The sequence below is a fragment of the Bombina bombina genome, chromosome 6 (assembly GCF_027579735.1).
Source record: "Bombina bombina isolate aBomBom1 chromosome 6, aBomBom1.pri, whole genome shotgun sequence".
NCBI lineage: Eukaryota > Metazoa > Chordata > Amphibia > Anura > Bombinatoridae > Bombina > Bombina bombina.
The window spans coordinates 1,009,444,266-1,009,459,025 of record NC_069504.1 but is presented as its reverse complement, the minus strand read 5'-3'; the positions used below and the strand labels follow the sequence as shown (position 1 = coordinate 1,009,459,025).

General features: G+C 35.6%; 1 protein-coding gene across 1 annotated transcript in view; it reads left to right on the top strand.

Moving 5' to 3' along the window:
- CALD1 (caldesmon 1) overlaps positions 1–14,760 on the top strand; it is a 287,339-nt gene that overhangs the window by 120,411 nt on the left and 152,168 nt on the right. The window contains 1 exon segment of the mRNA XM_053718725.1: positions 11,879–11,977. Coding sequence (XP_053574700.1) covers positions 11,907–11,977 — 71 coding nt within the window. The 5' untranslated portion in view covers positions 11,879–11,906.

Below are 14,760 nucleotides of genomic sequence, written 5' to 3'. Positions count from 1 at the left end.
ATAAGCATATGAGCCCACGTTGCCTTAGTGCCGACCTTCTGATCATCAGGATATTGCATGATTGGCATTGGTTGTGAGGTCTGCCTGTTGTTACTCTTGCAGATTCCAACATCAGGGCAAATGCCCCAACTTCACCAACCATGCTAGTGAGACAACCAGCCCTGCCCACAGTACACCTGTGCCCACGTTCTTCCAGTTTCAATTCACCTTACTGTCCCTAAAAGCATCTGGGGTGTTCATGTCTCAGAGTGATATAGCTGTACTTTCACTGCCTTACAGAAAAAGTGTTGGGATTAGGTTAAAGGGACAGTAAAGACCTTGAGATTTGTATATAAAATGTTTAGTTATGAGTAATGAAATTACTTTGCAATATGCATTCATTATTTATTTTGCCCCCATTTGATGTAATTTAGCTCTGAATATTCATCTTTAATTGGCTTTATTAGATAAGAACAGCACAAATGTACACTCTATACTAACATTATCACCGGGGCTAGTTATGTTGTCTGCAGACTAAAGCCCAGATTGGTTCCTCCAAATAAGGCAAATGATGGGTGGAGATGGCCAATTCAAAAATAGTTGTGGTTAAAAGGATGTTAATTTGTTTTAAAGACTTGGCTTAGATGTTATTTTATAGCAATTAAACAGAAATATCTTGTAATTACAAGGTGGTTACTTTCCTTTAAAAAAAAATCCCAGGCAGTCCTTTTTTATGATCTCAAATTTAGCCTTTATATACATATTTTCTTCCATAAAAAGTAGTAAATGAAAAATGTAAGGGGAATTTTGTGTCACTCTGCTCCATATTGCAATTCATGCAAAAAGCAATGTCTAAAATAAATATTAGGTACACTAAATTCCGATTTGCTTAAGGTTGGGCTTAACCTATTTTTTTTCTACCCCTGTCCAAACTCACTCAGTGTAGCATATATCTATCTATCTATCTATCTATCTATCTATCTATATCTATCTATATATACAGGTATACCCCGCTCATACAGCGGGTTAGGGACCGGAGCCCCGCTGTAAAGTGAAAACCGCCTTAAAGTGAAACAAGGCAGATTTAGCTTTCTTTTTAGTGTTTAAAATCCTGAAAACATGATTGAACTAACATATATTAGGGGTGCAATAGTGCTATGTTTAGTTTAACACTAGCACAGCAAGTATTCAATAAATACTGTACCTGTAAAATTGTGACAATTACTGTAGTAAAATTTGCCAGAGTATAGCACTGAGACACTGATTGCACTGCAATGCTATAAACAGAGTGAACTAAGCATAACAAAATGGTGCCAGTCACTTATCTTGCACTCTCATGAAGATTACAGCACTGTTTCAAAATCCTTGGAGGTTGAACTTCAGCTCCACAAAGCGCTGTATTAGCGAATCGCTGTAAAGTGAAGCGCTGTAAAGTGAGGTATACCTGTATATATATATATATATATACTGTATATACTGTATATATATATATATATATATATATATATATATGTGTGTGTGTATGAATATATATATATATATATAAATTATATGTATGTATATATCGTGGCCGGACTTTTAGCCGACGGACACTTGGCCGACGGACACTTGGCCGACGTACATTTGGCCGACGGACATTTGGCCGAAACACAAGTGGCTGTCACATAACAGTCCGGCCACGAGATAGATAGATTTGATAGATAGATAGATAGATAGATAGATAGATAGATAGATACATAGATTAGATAGATAGATCAATAGATGCAATAGATACATTTGATAGATAGATAGATAGATAGATAGATTTGATAGATAAATAGATAGATTTGATAGATAGATAATTTCCCAGACAGAGAATTACAAAACGTGCGGCCTGGGACCCATGGTAAGGTTCCCAGAGGCAGTTGCGGCACCCGAGGCTCTGATTAGAACAGAGCACTCTGGAACGTATCTGCCCTCGGCCGAAATCGGAACATTCTTTAGCTTTCTGTCTGTCAGCCAAATGTCCGTCGGCCAAATGTCCGTCTGCCAAATGTCCTTCTGCCAAATGTCCTTCTGCATTTTGTCAGAGCACCGTATATATATATAGTAAACAATTTCCAGTTCAGCCCACCGATAGCCAACTCGCCTGGGTGCAATGATACAGCATCAAATAAGAAACAAGAGAATGCACTCTCAGGACTTCTTCAAAAAACCAATTTAATGGAACGTTTTCGGGGTTCACAACCCCTTCATCAGCATACATAACAGACAAAATACAACTCATTTATAGTGTTACATACAAATTAAATCACACCAACCTTAGTGCCTCTCCAAAAAAGTGCGCCAATATTTCGAGCTTGGAACGCATCTTGCGTTCCACAGTGCTGTCCGAAACCGGAAGTTTCATTACATCACTTCCGGTTTTCGGTCCCAATATACAATCGTAAACTTATTCATAAACTTGTTCAATCTACATATCTGAACATTCTTGTGTGACATACTAATGTAGAAAACTTCATATAGACAAACGTGTGGAACATTGCCACAAATACCTGAAATTGTGTTAAATAAATATTAGAAAGTGTTTGTGCATCGAGTTGGCATGGTGACAGTAACCAAGGTAATTGTATACAATGTAAATTACCCATAAGTGCCATTACCTGTGTTAAGTTTAAAACAAAATACCAACTGAACAGAACAAAGATTTTCTTAATGTGCAAAACAGCATAAATTCATGCTGAATATGCCCATTACAATGAAAATAATAATAATAATTAAAATAATAATTGGACTATGTATCAGTACGTGTGGTTGGAATGACATTTTCTAAATAACAAACAAATGGAATGCTGCAAGTATGGATGGAAAAAAAATTAGAGTGTGACACCAATATGATATATGGGTAACTTGGACCAACTGACAGTTGGCATGAATATTACTTCAATCGATATGCGAACAGATAGATGCATAAAGTGAGAGGAATATATAATGAAAGGAATATGTGGGATATTGTAGGGCTGTATAAATTATAAGCTGTACCGCTGGGGAATCACATCGTGTTCATATAAAGTAAATTTGGCCATCGGGCGGTTATAACATACATCAGCCCAAATATAGATGCAGATGAATATATATAATGGCTGGGAAAATGTATAAGGGTGGTAACCTTATTTTAAATTTATAGCCTCAAACATGGTAGCAAAGCAACCTATATAACAAGATAGAAGGGATAATAATAATAAGGACATGTAGCTCATATATACAGTCCCAACATCAGAAATTTCTCCAAGTGGGTATAGTAGTATTCATATCCGCTAAAAGACAGGTGGTGCGTGTTTGAACAGTGGGTAATTGCACAGGGCAGACCAGGCTTCCACGGAGAAGATGGAGACAGATGTCCCCCCTGCTCCGTGCCGTTAGGTGCACAACACTTCCCCCTAAAAATAGGGGCAAATGGAATGTGTACCAAAAACGGAGCCACAGTGTCCACCTGACATACCCCAAGTATGTAGCACCCCAATGGTATTCATGCCGGACTTTAAGAGCCTTATGTGATCATTAATTGGGGTGCTACATACTTGGGGTATGTCAGGTGGACACTGTGGCTCTGTTTTTGGTACACATTCCAACATGTCAGTTGGTCCAAGTTACCCATATATCATATTGGTGTCACACTCTAATTTTTTTTCCATCCATACTTGCAGCATTCCATTTCTTTCTTATTTAGAAAACCAACCACACGTACTGATACATAGTCCAATTATTATTTTAATTATTATTATTATTATTATTATTTTCATTGTAATGAGCATATTCAGCATGAATTTATGCTGTTTTGCACATTAAGAAAATCTTTGTTCTGTTCAGTTGGTATTTTGTTTTAAACTTAACACAGGTAATGGCACTTATGGGTAATTTACATTGTATACAATTACCTTGGTTACTGTCACCATGCCAACTCGATGCACACACTTTCTAATATTTATTTAACACAATTTCAGGTATTTGTGGCAATGTTCCACACGTTTGTCTATATGAAGTTTTCTACATTAGTATGTCACACAAGAATGTTCAGATATGTAGATTGAACAAGTTTATGAATAAGTTTACGATGTATATTGGGACCGAAAACCGGAAGTGATGTAATGAAACTTCCGGTTTCGGACAGCACTGTGGAACGCAAGATGCGTTCCAAGCTCGAAATATTGGCGCACTTTTTTGGAGAGGCACTAAGGTTGGTGTGATTTAATTTGTATGTAACACTATAAATGAGTTGTATTTTGTCTGTTATGTATGCTGATGAAGGGGTTGTGAACCCCGAAAACGTTCCATTAAATTGGTTTTTTGAAGAAGTCCTGAGAGTGCATTCTCTTGTTTCTTTTATATATATATATATATATATATATATATATATATATATATATATATACACACACACACACACATACTCACAGGTAGAAACCTTTTTATCTAAACTGCTTGGGACTAATAGAAAAAAATAATTGGATTTTGGAATATTTGCATCTTTTAAATCGAACAGATTGGAGAGGGTTTGGAACCAACGAATACACAGTACCCTAAGCAAGACAGCACAGTATTGTAATCAGAAAGGTAATATTTATTATTTTAAATAAATATAGATTATTATTTGCAACAAAAAAAACGAAGACACAGGCACGAGATTGTGATTTACATGTAGGGAAAAGTAGTCATTTTATATTTAAAAAAAAAAAAAATGTTAATACAAAAATTTGGAATTCAGAATAAGTTTGGATTTTGGAATTCTGGATTTGGAGATTTGTACCTGTATATAAAAAACACATGGCTAGATTACGAGTTGTGCGTTAGGCTTAAAAAGCAGCGTTAAGAGGTCCTAATGCTGCTTTTTAATGCCCGCTGGTATTATGAGTCTTGCAGGTACAGGCTCACCGCTCACTTTTTTGGCCAGACTTGGAAATACCGCAAATCCACTTACGTAAATTGTGTATCCTCTTTTTTTCAATGGGACTTGCATAGCGCCGGTATTACGAGTCTGCCAAAAAGAGAGCGGTAGAATTCTATCAGCCAATCGGAATTAAGGTAGAAAAAAATCCTATTGGCTGATGCAATCAGCCAATAGGATTGAAGTTCAATCCTATTGGCTGATCCAATCAGGGGAGCTTAAGTTTTTTTAGATAGGTTTTTATTTGGGGGGTTTGTTGTGTGGGTGGTGGGTTTTACTGTTGGGGGGGTTGTTTGTATTTTTTTTTTACAGGTAAAAGAGCTGATTACTTTGGGGCAATGCCCCGCAAAAGGCCCTTTTAAGGGCTATTGGTAGTTTAGTTTAGGCTAGGGAGTTTTTTATTTTGGGGGGCTTTTTTTATTTTAATAGGGCTATTAGATTAGGTGTAATTAGTTTAAATTTCTGTAATTTATTATTTACTGTAATTTAGTGTTTGGTTTTTTTTGTACTTTAGCTAATTTAATTTAGGTAATTGTATGTAATTTATTTTATTGTATTTAATTTAGTTTATTTATTTAATTATAGTGTAGTGTTATGTGTAATTGTAACTTAGGTTAGGTTTTATTTTACAGGTACTTTTGTATTTATTTTAGCTAGATGGTTATTAAATAGTTAATAACTATTTAGTAACTATTCTACCTAGTTAAAATAAATACAGACTTGCCTGTAAAATAAAAATAAATCCTAAGATAGCTACAATGTAACTATTAGTTATATTGTAGCTAGCTTAGGGTTTATTTTATAGGTAAGTATTTAGTTTTAAATAGGAATAATTTAGTTAATGATAGGAATTTTATTTAGATTTATTTAAATTATATTTAAGTTGGTAAGTGGGTGTTAGGTTTAGACTTAGGTTTAGGGGTTAATAACTTTAGTATAGTGGCGGCGACGTTGGGGGCGGCAGATTAGGGGTTAATAAGTGTAGGTAGGGGCGGCGACATTGGGGGCAGCAGATTAGGGGTTAATAAATATAATGTAGGTGTCGGCGATGTTGGGGGCAGCAGATAAGGGGTTCATAAGTATAATGTAGGTGGCGGCGGTGTCCGGAGCAGCAGATTAGGGGTTAATAATATAATGCAGGTGTCGGCGATGTCAGGGGCGGCAGATTAGGGGTTAATAAGTGTAAGATTAGGGGTTTAGACTCAGGGTTCATGTTAGGGTGTTAGGGGTAAACATTCATTTTATTTCCCCATAGGAATCAATGGGGCTGCGTTAAGGAGTTTTACAGTTTTTTGCAGGTGTTAGACTTTTTTTCAGCCGGCTCTCCCCGTTGATTCCTATGGGGAAATCGTGCATGAGCACGTTACACCAGCTCACCGCTGACTTAAGCAGCGCTGGTATTGGAGTGCGGTAATAAGCAAAATTTTGCTCAACGCTCACGTCTTGTCTTTTAATGACGAGTTTGTAAAAACGTATAATACCAGCGCTGCATGTAAGTGAGCGGTGTGGGAAAACTGCTCGTTAGCACCGCACAGCCTCTAACGCAAAACTCCTAATCTAGGTGACAGTTAGCTAATTTATTTTTATAAGTTCAGAGAAACATGACTATGAGCCCTAACATAAACAAGACAGAAAAATGAAGCTAACTGTTGCTAGTGCGCTTCTTGTAGGAAGTGGAAACTTGTGCCTTAGGCATTTTCAGACACCATAAAGTGATGTTTCAGTAGATAAATATTTTTTTATTTTATGCTTTCAATGTGACTGGAGTGGGATGTCCACAAACATAGATTTCTCCATAAAATGAAAGTACATATTTGTGTTTTTTATTTAACAGACTTCTATTGTTCCACTCCCAGAAAGCATAGAGTGGATTCTGGAAGATTTAAAATCATGGCTCTGCAACATTCTACACAGTGTTTTCTCATTTGTTCCTGTCCATAACTGGCCACATTAATAAACACGCCTAACAGACTTTTTAGTGAACGTGTTCTGCAAATCAACGGAATACAATGGAAATATTGCTAGCGAAAAATGTCCTAAAAAAGTAGAACATTTTAGTTAAAAAATATTGTGCTCAAATTCATTAGAACATGTAATCCATGTTTTGGAGCCACAGAGAACTGCTGTCCCTGAACAAGAAATAGCTGTTTCAGCAGCAACAGTCACACAACTCCACCAATCACAGGCTGCATTCAGCTCAGGATATGCAGTCCTTGCAGTTTACAAACAATATTTTACCTATGAGATTATCTCCTCTGCTGGGATGAAATACACGCAATTCCAATGTGAGACGTGCAAATATAAAAGCTCCAATTAATCAGATTAAATCATGTTTGCCACAAAATCTCCCTTTAATTTATAACTGAAAAATAAATAAAATAAATGTCTGTTTTTACCAAAACTCAAATTATTATGTTTAAATGACCTGTAAATCCCAGACTTAGATGCACTGTTACAGTGTTGTGCACAGATTTATTGCCACATTGACAGATGTGGCGATATGACAATTACTGCTAGGACATAATGTTTGCAGTTGTAACAGTGAGAAAACCATGATTCAAAACTATTTAATCTTATATAGGGATTTGTAACACTACATAAACCTTCATACAATGTTCATGCCAAAAATGCAATTTAACAGGTATAAAGTTGAATCCTTGCAGATTATATAAACAATGTTTGTACCTTTTTTTATAATTACAATCATGTGCATGTGTTGCTTTTCTTGATTGTATTGTATTTTTTTAAACTGTTTCTGAATAAGAACAATGAACTGCTATTTCACCTGAGATATATACACTGATCAGCCAAAACATTAAAAACACCTGCCAAATAACATGTAGGTCCCCCTTGTGCTGCCAAAACAGTTCTGATGTGTTGAGGCACAGACTCCACAAGACCTCTGATCGTGTCCTGTGGTATCTGGCACCAAGCCATTATCAGCAGATCCTTTAAGTCCTGCAAGTTTCGAGGTGGGGCCTCCATGGATCAGATTAGCTGTTCCAGCACATCCTACAGATGCTCAATTGCATTGAGATTTGGGGAATTTGGAGGCCAAGCAACATCTTGAACTCTTTGTTTTGTTCCACAAACCATTCCTGAAGATTTTTTGCAGTGTGGCCGTGTGCATTATCCTGCTGAAAGAGGTCGATGCCATTAGGGAACACCAGTGCCTTGAAGGGGAGGACGTGGTCTGCAATAAACTCTAGGTAGGTGGTATGTTGTAAAGTAACATCCACATGAATGCCAGGACCCAAGGTTTACCAGCAGAACATTACCCAGAACATAACACTGCCTCCACCAACCTGTCTTCTTCCTATAGTGCCTCCTGCTGCCATCTCTTCCCCAGGCAAATGACGCACATGCACCCGGTCATCCACATGACCTAAAAGAAAATGTGATTTATCAGACCAGGCAACCTTCCTCCATTGCTCCATGGTCCAGTTCTGATGTTCATTTCACCATTAATGCACTTTCGATGGTGGACAGTGGTCATCATGGGCACTCTGACCAGTCTGTGGCCACGCAGCCCCCATACACAGCAAACTGTGATGCACTGTGTGTTCTGACACCTTTCTATCATGGCCAGCATTAATTTTTTCAGCAATTTCAGCTACAGTAGCTCTTCTATGTGATTGGACCAGACGGCTAGCCTTTGCTCTCCACGTGCATCAATGAGCCATGGGCACCCATGACCCTGACGCGGTCATCCTTCCTTTCACGACTTTTGGTAGTTACTGGTACTAACCACTGCATACCAGGAACAAACCCCACAAGACTTGCCATTTTGGAGATGCTCTGATGAAGTCGTCTAGCCATCACTATTTTGCCATTGTCAAAGTCACTTAGATCTTTTTGCTTTTCCATTTTTCCTGCTTCTAACACATGAAATCAAAGAACTGACTTTTCACTTGCTGCCTAATATATCTTACCCCTTGACAGTTGCTATTGTGACGATATAATCAATGTTATGCACTTCACCTGTCAGTGGTTTTAATGTTGTGGCTGATCAGTGTAGATATCTACTAATTTCTTACCACCCAAGTTAACTTTCAATCTATTTATTTTTATTTTATTAAAGGAGCAGTAAAGTCAAAATTAAAGAGATATGAAACCCAAACATTGTATTTTGTGATTTAGACAGAGCATACAATTTTACAATAGTGGTAGGCAAGTGTGCTATTTTGGGGCCTTCTTTTTTTCTCTTTCTCTATAATTTTATAGATATGTTACTTGCTTAATTGTTGATATATAATATGGGTTTAATGTTACAATAATTTGATTTGCATATAAAAACAAATACAATTATTTTAACTTAAAGATGTTATAAATCACTTGAGGATTTGGCAAATAATAAATACATAATTAGTAAGATCTATATATCTTTTTAAAAGGGCACTCAAGTCAAATTAAACTTTCATAATTCAGATAGAGCATGCAATTTTAAACAACTTTCCAATTTACTGCCATTAAAAAATGTTCATAATCTTTTTATATTTGCACTTTTTGAGTCACCAGCTCCTACTGAACTGAGCATGTGCAACAATTCACAGAATATACATATATGCATGTGTTATTAGCTGATGGCTGTCACATGATACGTGTATGCATTTGTGATTGGCTGATGGCTGTCACATGATACAGGGGGAAGTGGAAATATAAATAACTTTTAAATTTGTCAGAAAAAAAAATCTACTACACGTTTAAAGTTCAGACTAAGTGCTATTGCATTGTCTTTTTATCAGGTATTTGTTGTTTATGCAAATCTACTGTATTTACTGGTCCTTTAAACATGTGACCTATGGTATCTGTTAGAAACTGAAATCAAAATGAATGATTAAATACCAGATTATCTTTATGACCATGGTACATATTAGCCTTTCAGAAAGGGCTCTAAGTCATTGTTTAGTAATATAAAAGCAAAAGGGTTAATACTGGAATTCTGCAATAGCACATAGTTCAGGCAAAGGAAGCAGAGGCCTCAATCTGGGCACAGGAAATAATCTTAGTGCAGACCTTGCATTCAACATCCCAGAGTTAAACTAACCACTGACAGCTCTATAAACAAAGCAAGGACATAAAAGAGCTTTCCCTTTTCTGGTAGTCATTTCATTTTGCTTTTGGAGATGGAGATTTTGTGACGATCTTCTTGATGATCTCCGAGCCCATTCATGGTGCAAACAATATTTTACCAAGGATTTATGGACTATCCATCATCCATCAGACACTTATAAATTGTGCGGGAAAAACATTACTTCTGTACAATCCCAGGTATTGTGTGTGTCAGTATTCATCTGGCTACTTGTGTATGCATATGAATTTTACGCTCAAACATAGATTATTTAAAATTAATTGAAAAATGTAGTAGCTAAGTAAAATTACACATTAAAAACAGTGCTTACGAGTGGTAAGGAAAACCATGCAGTGAATCTTAAGGGAATTTGCTATTTGTAGAATTGTATCTATCTATCTAAGATATTTGCTATTTGTAGAAATCTATCTATCTATCTATCTATCTATCTATCTAGGGCATTTGCTATTTTTAGAAATCTATCTATCTAGGAAATTTGCTATTTGTAGAAATCTATCTATCCAGGGAATTTGCTATTTGTACAAGCTATCTATCTATCTATCTATCTATCTATCTATCTATCTATCTAGGGAATTTGCTATTGGTAGAAGCTTTCTATCTATCTATCTATCTATCTATCTATCTATCTATCTAGGGAATTTGCTATTTGTAGAAGCTATCTAGCTATCTATGTATGTATGTATGTATCTATCTATCTATCTAGGGAATTTGCTATTTACAGAAGCTATCTATCTATCTATATATCTATCTATATCTATCTATCTATCTATCTATCTATCTATCTATCTAGGGAATTTGCTATTTGTAGAAGCTATCTAGCTATCTATGTATCTATCTATCTATCTATCTATCTATCTATCTATCTATCTATCTAGGGAATTTGCTATTTGTAGATGCTATCTATCTATCTATCTATCTATCATCTATCTATCTATCTATCTATCTATCTATCTATCTATCTATCTATCTATCTATCTAGGGAATTTGCTATTTACAGAAGCTATCTATCTAACTATCTATCTATCTATCTATCTATCTATCTATCTAGGGAATTTACTATTTACAGAAGCTATCCATCTATCTAGTAGCTAATGGAAATAAGATGTTAAAATAACAATGCTTATAAATGGTAATTGCTTGTTTAAATCCATGTAGTACATTTGAGAGCATTTGCTTTTAGCAAAACGGAATATTTTAAATATATGTAGAATTATCTAACATCTATCTATCATCTATCTATCATCTATCTTTAAAATAATATTGAACATAATTTATGTAGATTTATTTCCTCTTCTTTATGTGACAAAGATTGTTTGCTTAATAATTTTTAAATGTTTACTTTCATTGTTTATATACTATATATGTTAAAAATATAAAATATAAATTACATATTGCACACAGTTTTAGGAAAGGTCAATACTGTTTTTGTCATACTACTAAATCATTTAAAAAAAAAAAAAAGCTAATGCTTTGTGTATTTATTTGAGCCCATAATAAAATTGTTATGATTAGATTGTACTGTGTCTAGTAAAAAAAAATTGCAAAAGTGTCACTGTATGTAAACTGAAAAAAAGTATAAAATACTTTACATAATAAATTAACCTAATACTGATTTATTAATAATACAGTATTAATGCATCAATAACAGTGTCCAGTAACATTGTTATGAATGATTGTTTATAAATAATTAAAAGAGACAAAAATATAGAAAACTCAAACTCTTTCATTGGAATAGATGCAGCTATACTTTTACAGTGTTAGTTATCTTCGACTGATTAGCCATTGTATTTTAGTTTGAATACAGTTTGGGAAAACTTTATTTACAAAAAGCATGTACATAAACCATTTGCCTTTATTCAATATATGCTATTTACTCAATCTAGATTTCAACTTTGAAATACATCACTCATCATGGATGATTTTGAACGCCGCCGAGAACTCAGGAGGCAGAAACGTGAGGAAATGCGTCTAGAAGCAGAAAGGTAAAATTATAAATAAATAAAAAGTTGGGTCTATTTTAAAGAGTATGAACGTCATAAGATAATAATTCTTTGCCTGTTTGAATTGGAGGTTTCCAACGTCTGGCAGTCATATCTGGCAGTCTCAATTAACACACCATGAACAGACCAGCCATTTTGTATATCCTAAAATGGTAATAAATAATGTTTTGCACTAGCTTCTGTATGTTGGTCCTAATAAGGCATGTAAAGAATGTAGGCACAGAGAGAATGCTATTTATAAACCATATTTACAGCTCTGATGTTCTCAGTGGGACACTACATTTCTAGACATTTTGCTTTTATGGCGTATTCTTAGAAACTTAAAAATAAATTGCCAACCAGTGTTTGGAAAATAAATATTTACATCACAAGCATTTGTATAAAAAGTATTGACTTGTTTAACATAATTTTATAGCTTTTATAATTATCATTATATTTGTTGGGAGTGTCAAGCCAAAACGAGTGAAGCTCTGCATTTGAAGGGTTAAATAAATAACACTGCTAGCGGAATGTTTCTGATCTGTTTCTGTATAAATGATCTCATTCATATTGCAACATTTGTTCACCAATTTTTATCTCTGCAGAGTCCTTGGTTCTTGGGATATTTACCCCCAAAAGGGATTCCTAGTGTTTTATGTTAAGTTTTAAAAAGACACTGAGATCTTATTAAGATGCCTACCGTAAACCTAATAAATGATTGTGATGGGTCTAACCTTGTTTTTCATCAGTACGGTCTTTTTTCATTGCAAAGCTCTAAAAAACTTTGCAAAATGTGCAAATCAAAGTGCTCTGAATTAGAAGCTAATACAATACATACTTTAGCAGATAAATATGAGAATTTGGTGCATGCAGAAATAATTACTTGTAGAATGTATTTTTTTTTTTTTTTTTAAAGATAGAAAATAAACAAAACAAATTTTTGTTGCAGTATGTAAGACTTGACATTAAAGGGACATGAAACGCAATTGTTTTTCTTTCATGATTCAAATAGAACATACAATTTTAAAAATGTTTCCAATTTACTTCTTTTTTTCAAGTTTACTTCTTTCTCTTGGTATCGTTTGTTGAAAAGTAGGTTGGTAGGCTTTAATTTCACATTTAGGATCGAGGAGGATTATTAAAAGTACAGTAAGCACCTTGAGGTTTTAATATAAAATGTTTAGTTATGCATAATGAAACAACTTTACTATATATGTTAATTATTTATTTTGCCCCCTTTTCATGCAATTTAGCACTGAACATTGAGCTAATTCTCAGAATTAGAAATGCACCCAAAGTAGGCAAAGTTGGCTGAAGTTTGGCTATTGATAAATGATGCATGACTGTTAATTTGTTTTAAACATATTGATACTGATATTTTATGATGGTTCTGTGTAGACAAATATAAGAAAATCCAAGAAGTTAGGGATTAGAATTTAAAAAGGGGCTCCTTGGATTTGTCAAGCTCGGTAATATGTATTTTCCTTTTCTTTTCTTTTTTTATATTTCTTTTCCTATTAAATTGACTATACATTTTCTTGCTTGAGAATGGTTGTTCTTGTCTACCAATACAGTGGCGGGAATTATTATTATTGTTGACCCTTCTTTTTCAAGACCTCTGCAATTCGCCCTGGCATGCTATCAATCAACTTCTGGGCCACATCCTGACTGATGGCTGCCCATTCTTGCATAACCAATGCTTGGAGTTTATCAGAAATTGTGGGAGTTTTTTGTTCATCCGCCTCTTGAGGATTGACCACAAGTTCTCTATGCGATTAAGGTCTGGGGAGTCTCCTGGCCATGGACCCAAAATTTTGATGTTTTGTTCCCCAAGCTACTTAGTTATCTCTTTTGCCTTATGGCAAGGTGCTTCATCATGCTGGAAAAGGCTTTGTTAATCACCAAACTGTTCTTGGATGGTTGGGAGAAATTGCTTTTGGAGGATTTTTTTGTACCATTCTTTATTCATGGCTGGGTTCTTAGGCAAAATTGTGAGTAAGCCCACTCCCTTGGTTGAGAAGAAACTCCACACATGAATGGTCTCAGGATGTTTTACTGTTGGCATGAAACAAGACTGATGGTAGCGCTCACCTTTTCTTCTCTGGACAAGGTTTTTTCCGGACGCCCCTAACAATCAATCGGAAAGGGGAATCATCAGAGAAAATGACTTTACCCCAGTCCTCAGTAGTCCAATCCCTGTACCTTTTGCAGAATATCAGTCTGTCCCTGATGATTTTCCTGGAGAAAAGTGGCTTCTTTGCTGCCCTTCTCGACACCAGGCCATTCTCCAAAAGTCTTCACCTCAGTGTGTGTGCAGATGCACTCACACCTGCCTGCTGCCATTCCTGAGCAAGCTCTGCATTGGTAGTGCCCGATCCCGCAGCTGAATAAACTTTACGAAACAGTCCTGGCGCTTGCTGGACTTTCTTGGGCTCCCTGAAGCCTTCTTCACGACCATTGAACCTCTGTCCTTGAAGTTCTTGATGCTAAATGGTTGATTTAGATGCAATCTTTCTTAGTAGTAGCAATATCCTTGCCCGTGAATCCCTTTTTGTGCAAAGCAATGATAACTGCATGCGTTTCCTTGCAGGTAAGAAGAACAATGATTTCAAGCACCGCCCTCCTTTTAAAGCTTCCAGTCTGTTATTCTAACTCAATCAGCATGACAGAGTGGTCTCCAGCCTTGTCCTCGTCAACACTGACACCTGTGTTAACGAGAGAGACACTGACATGATGTCAGCTGGTCCTTTTGTGGCAGGGCTGAAATGCAGTGGAATTTTTTGGGG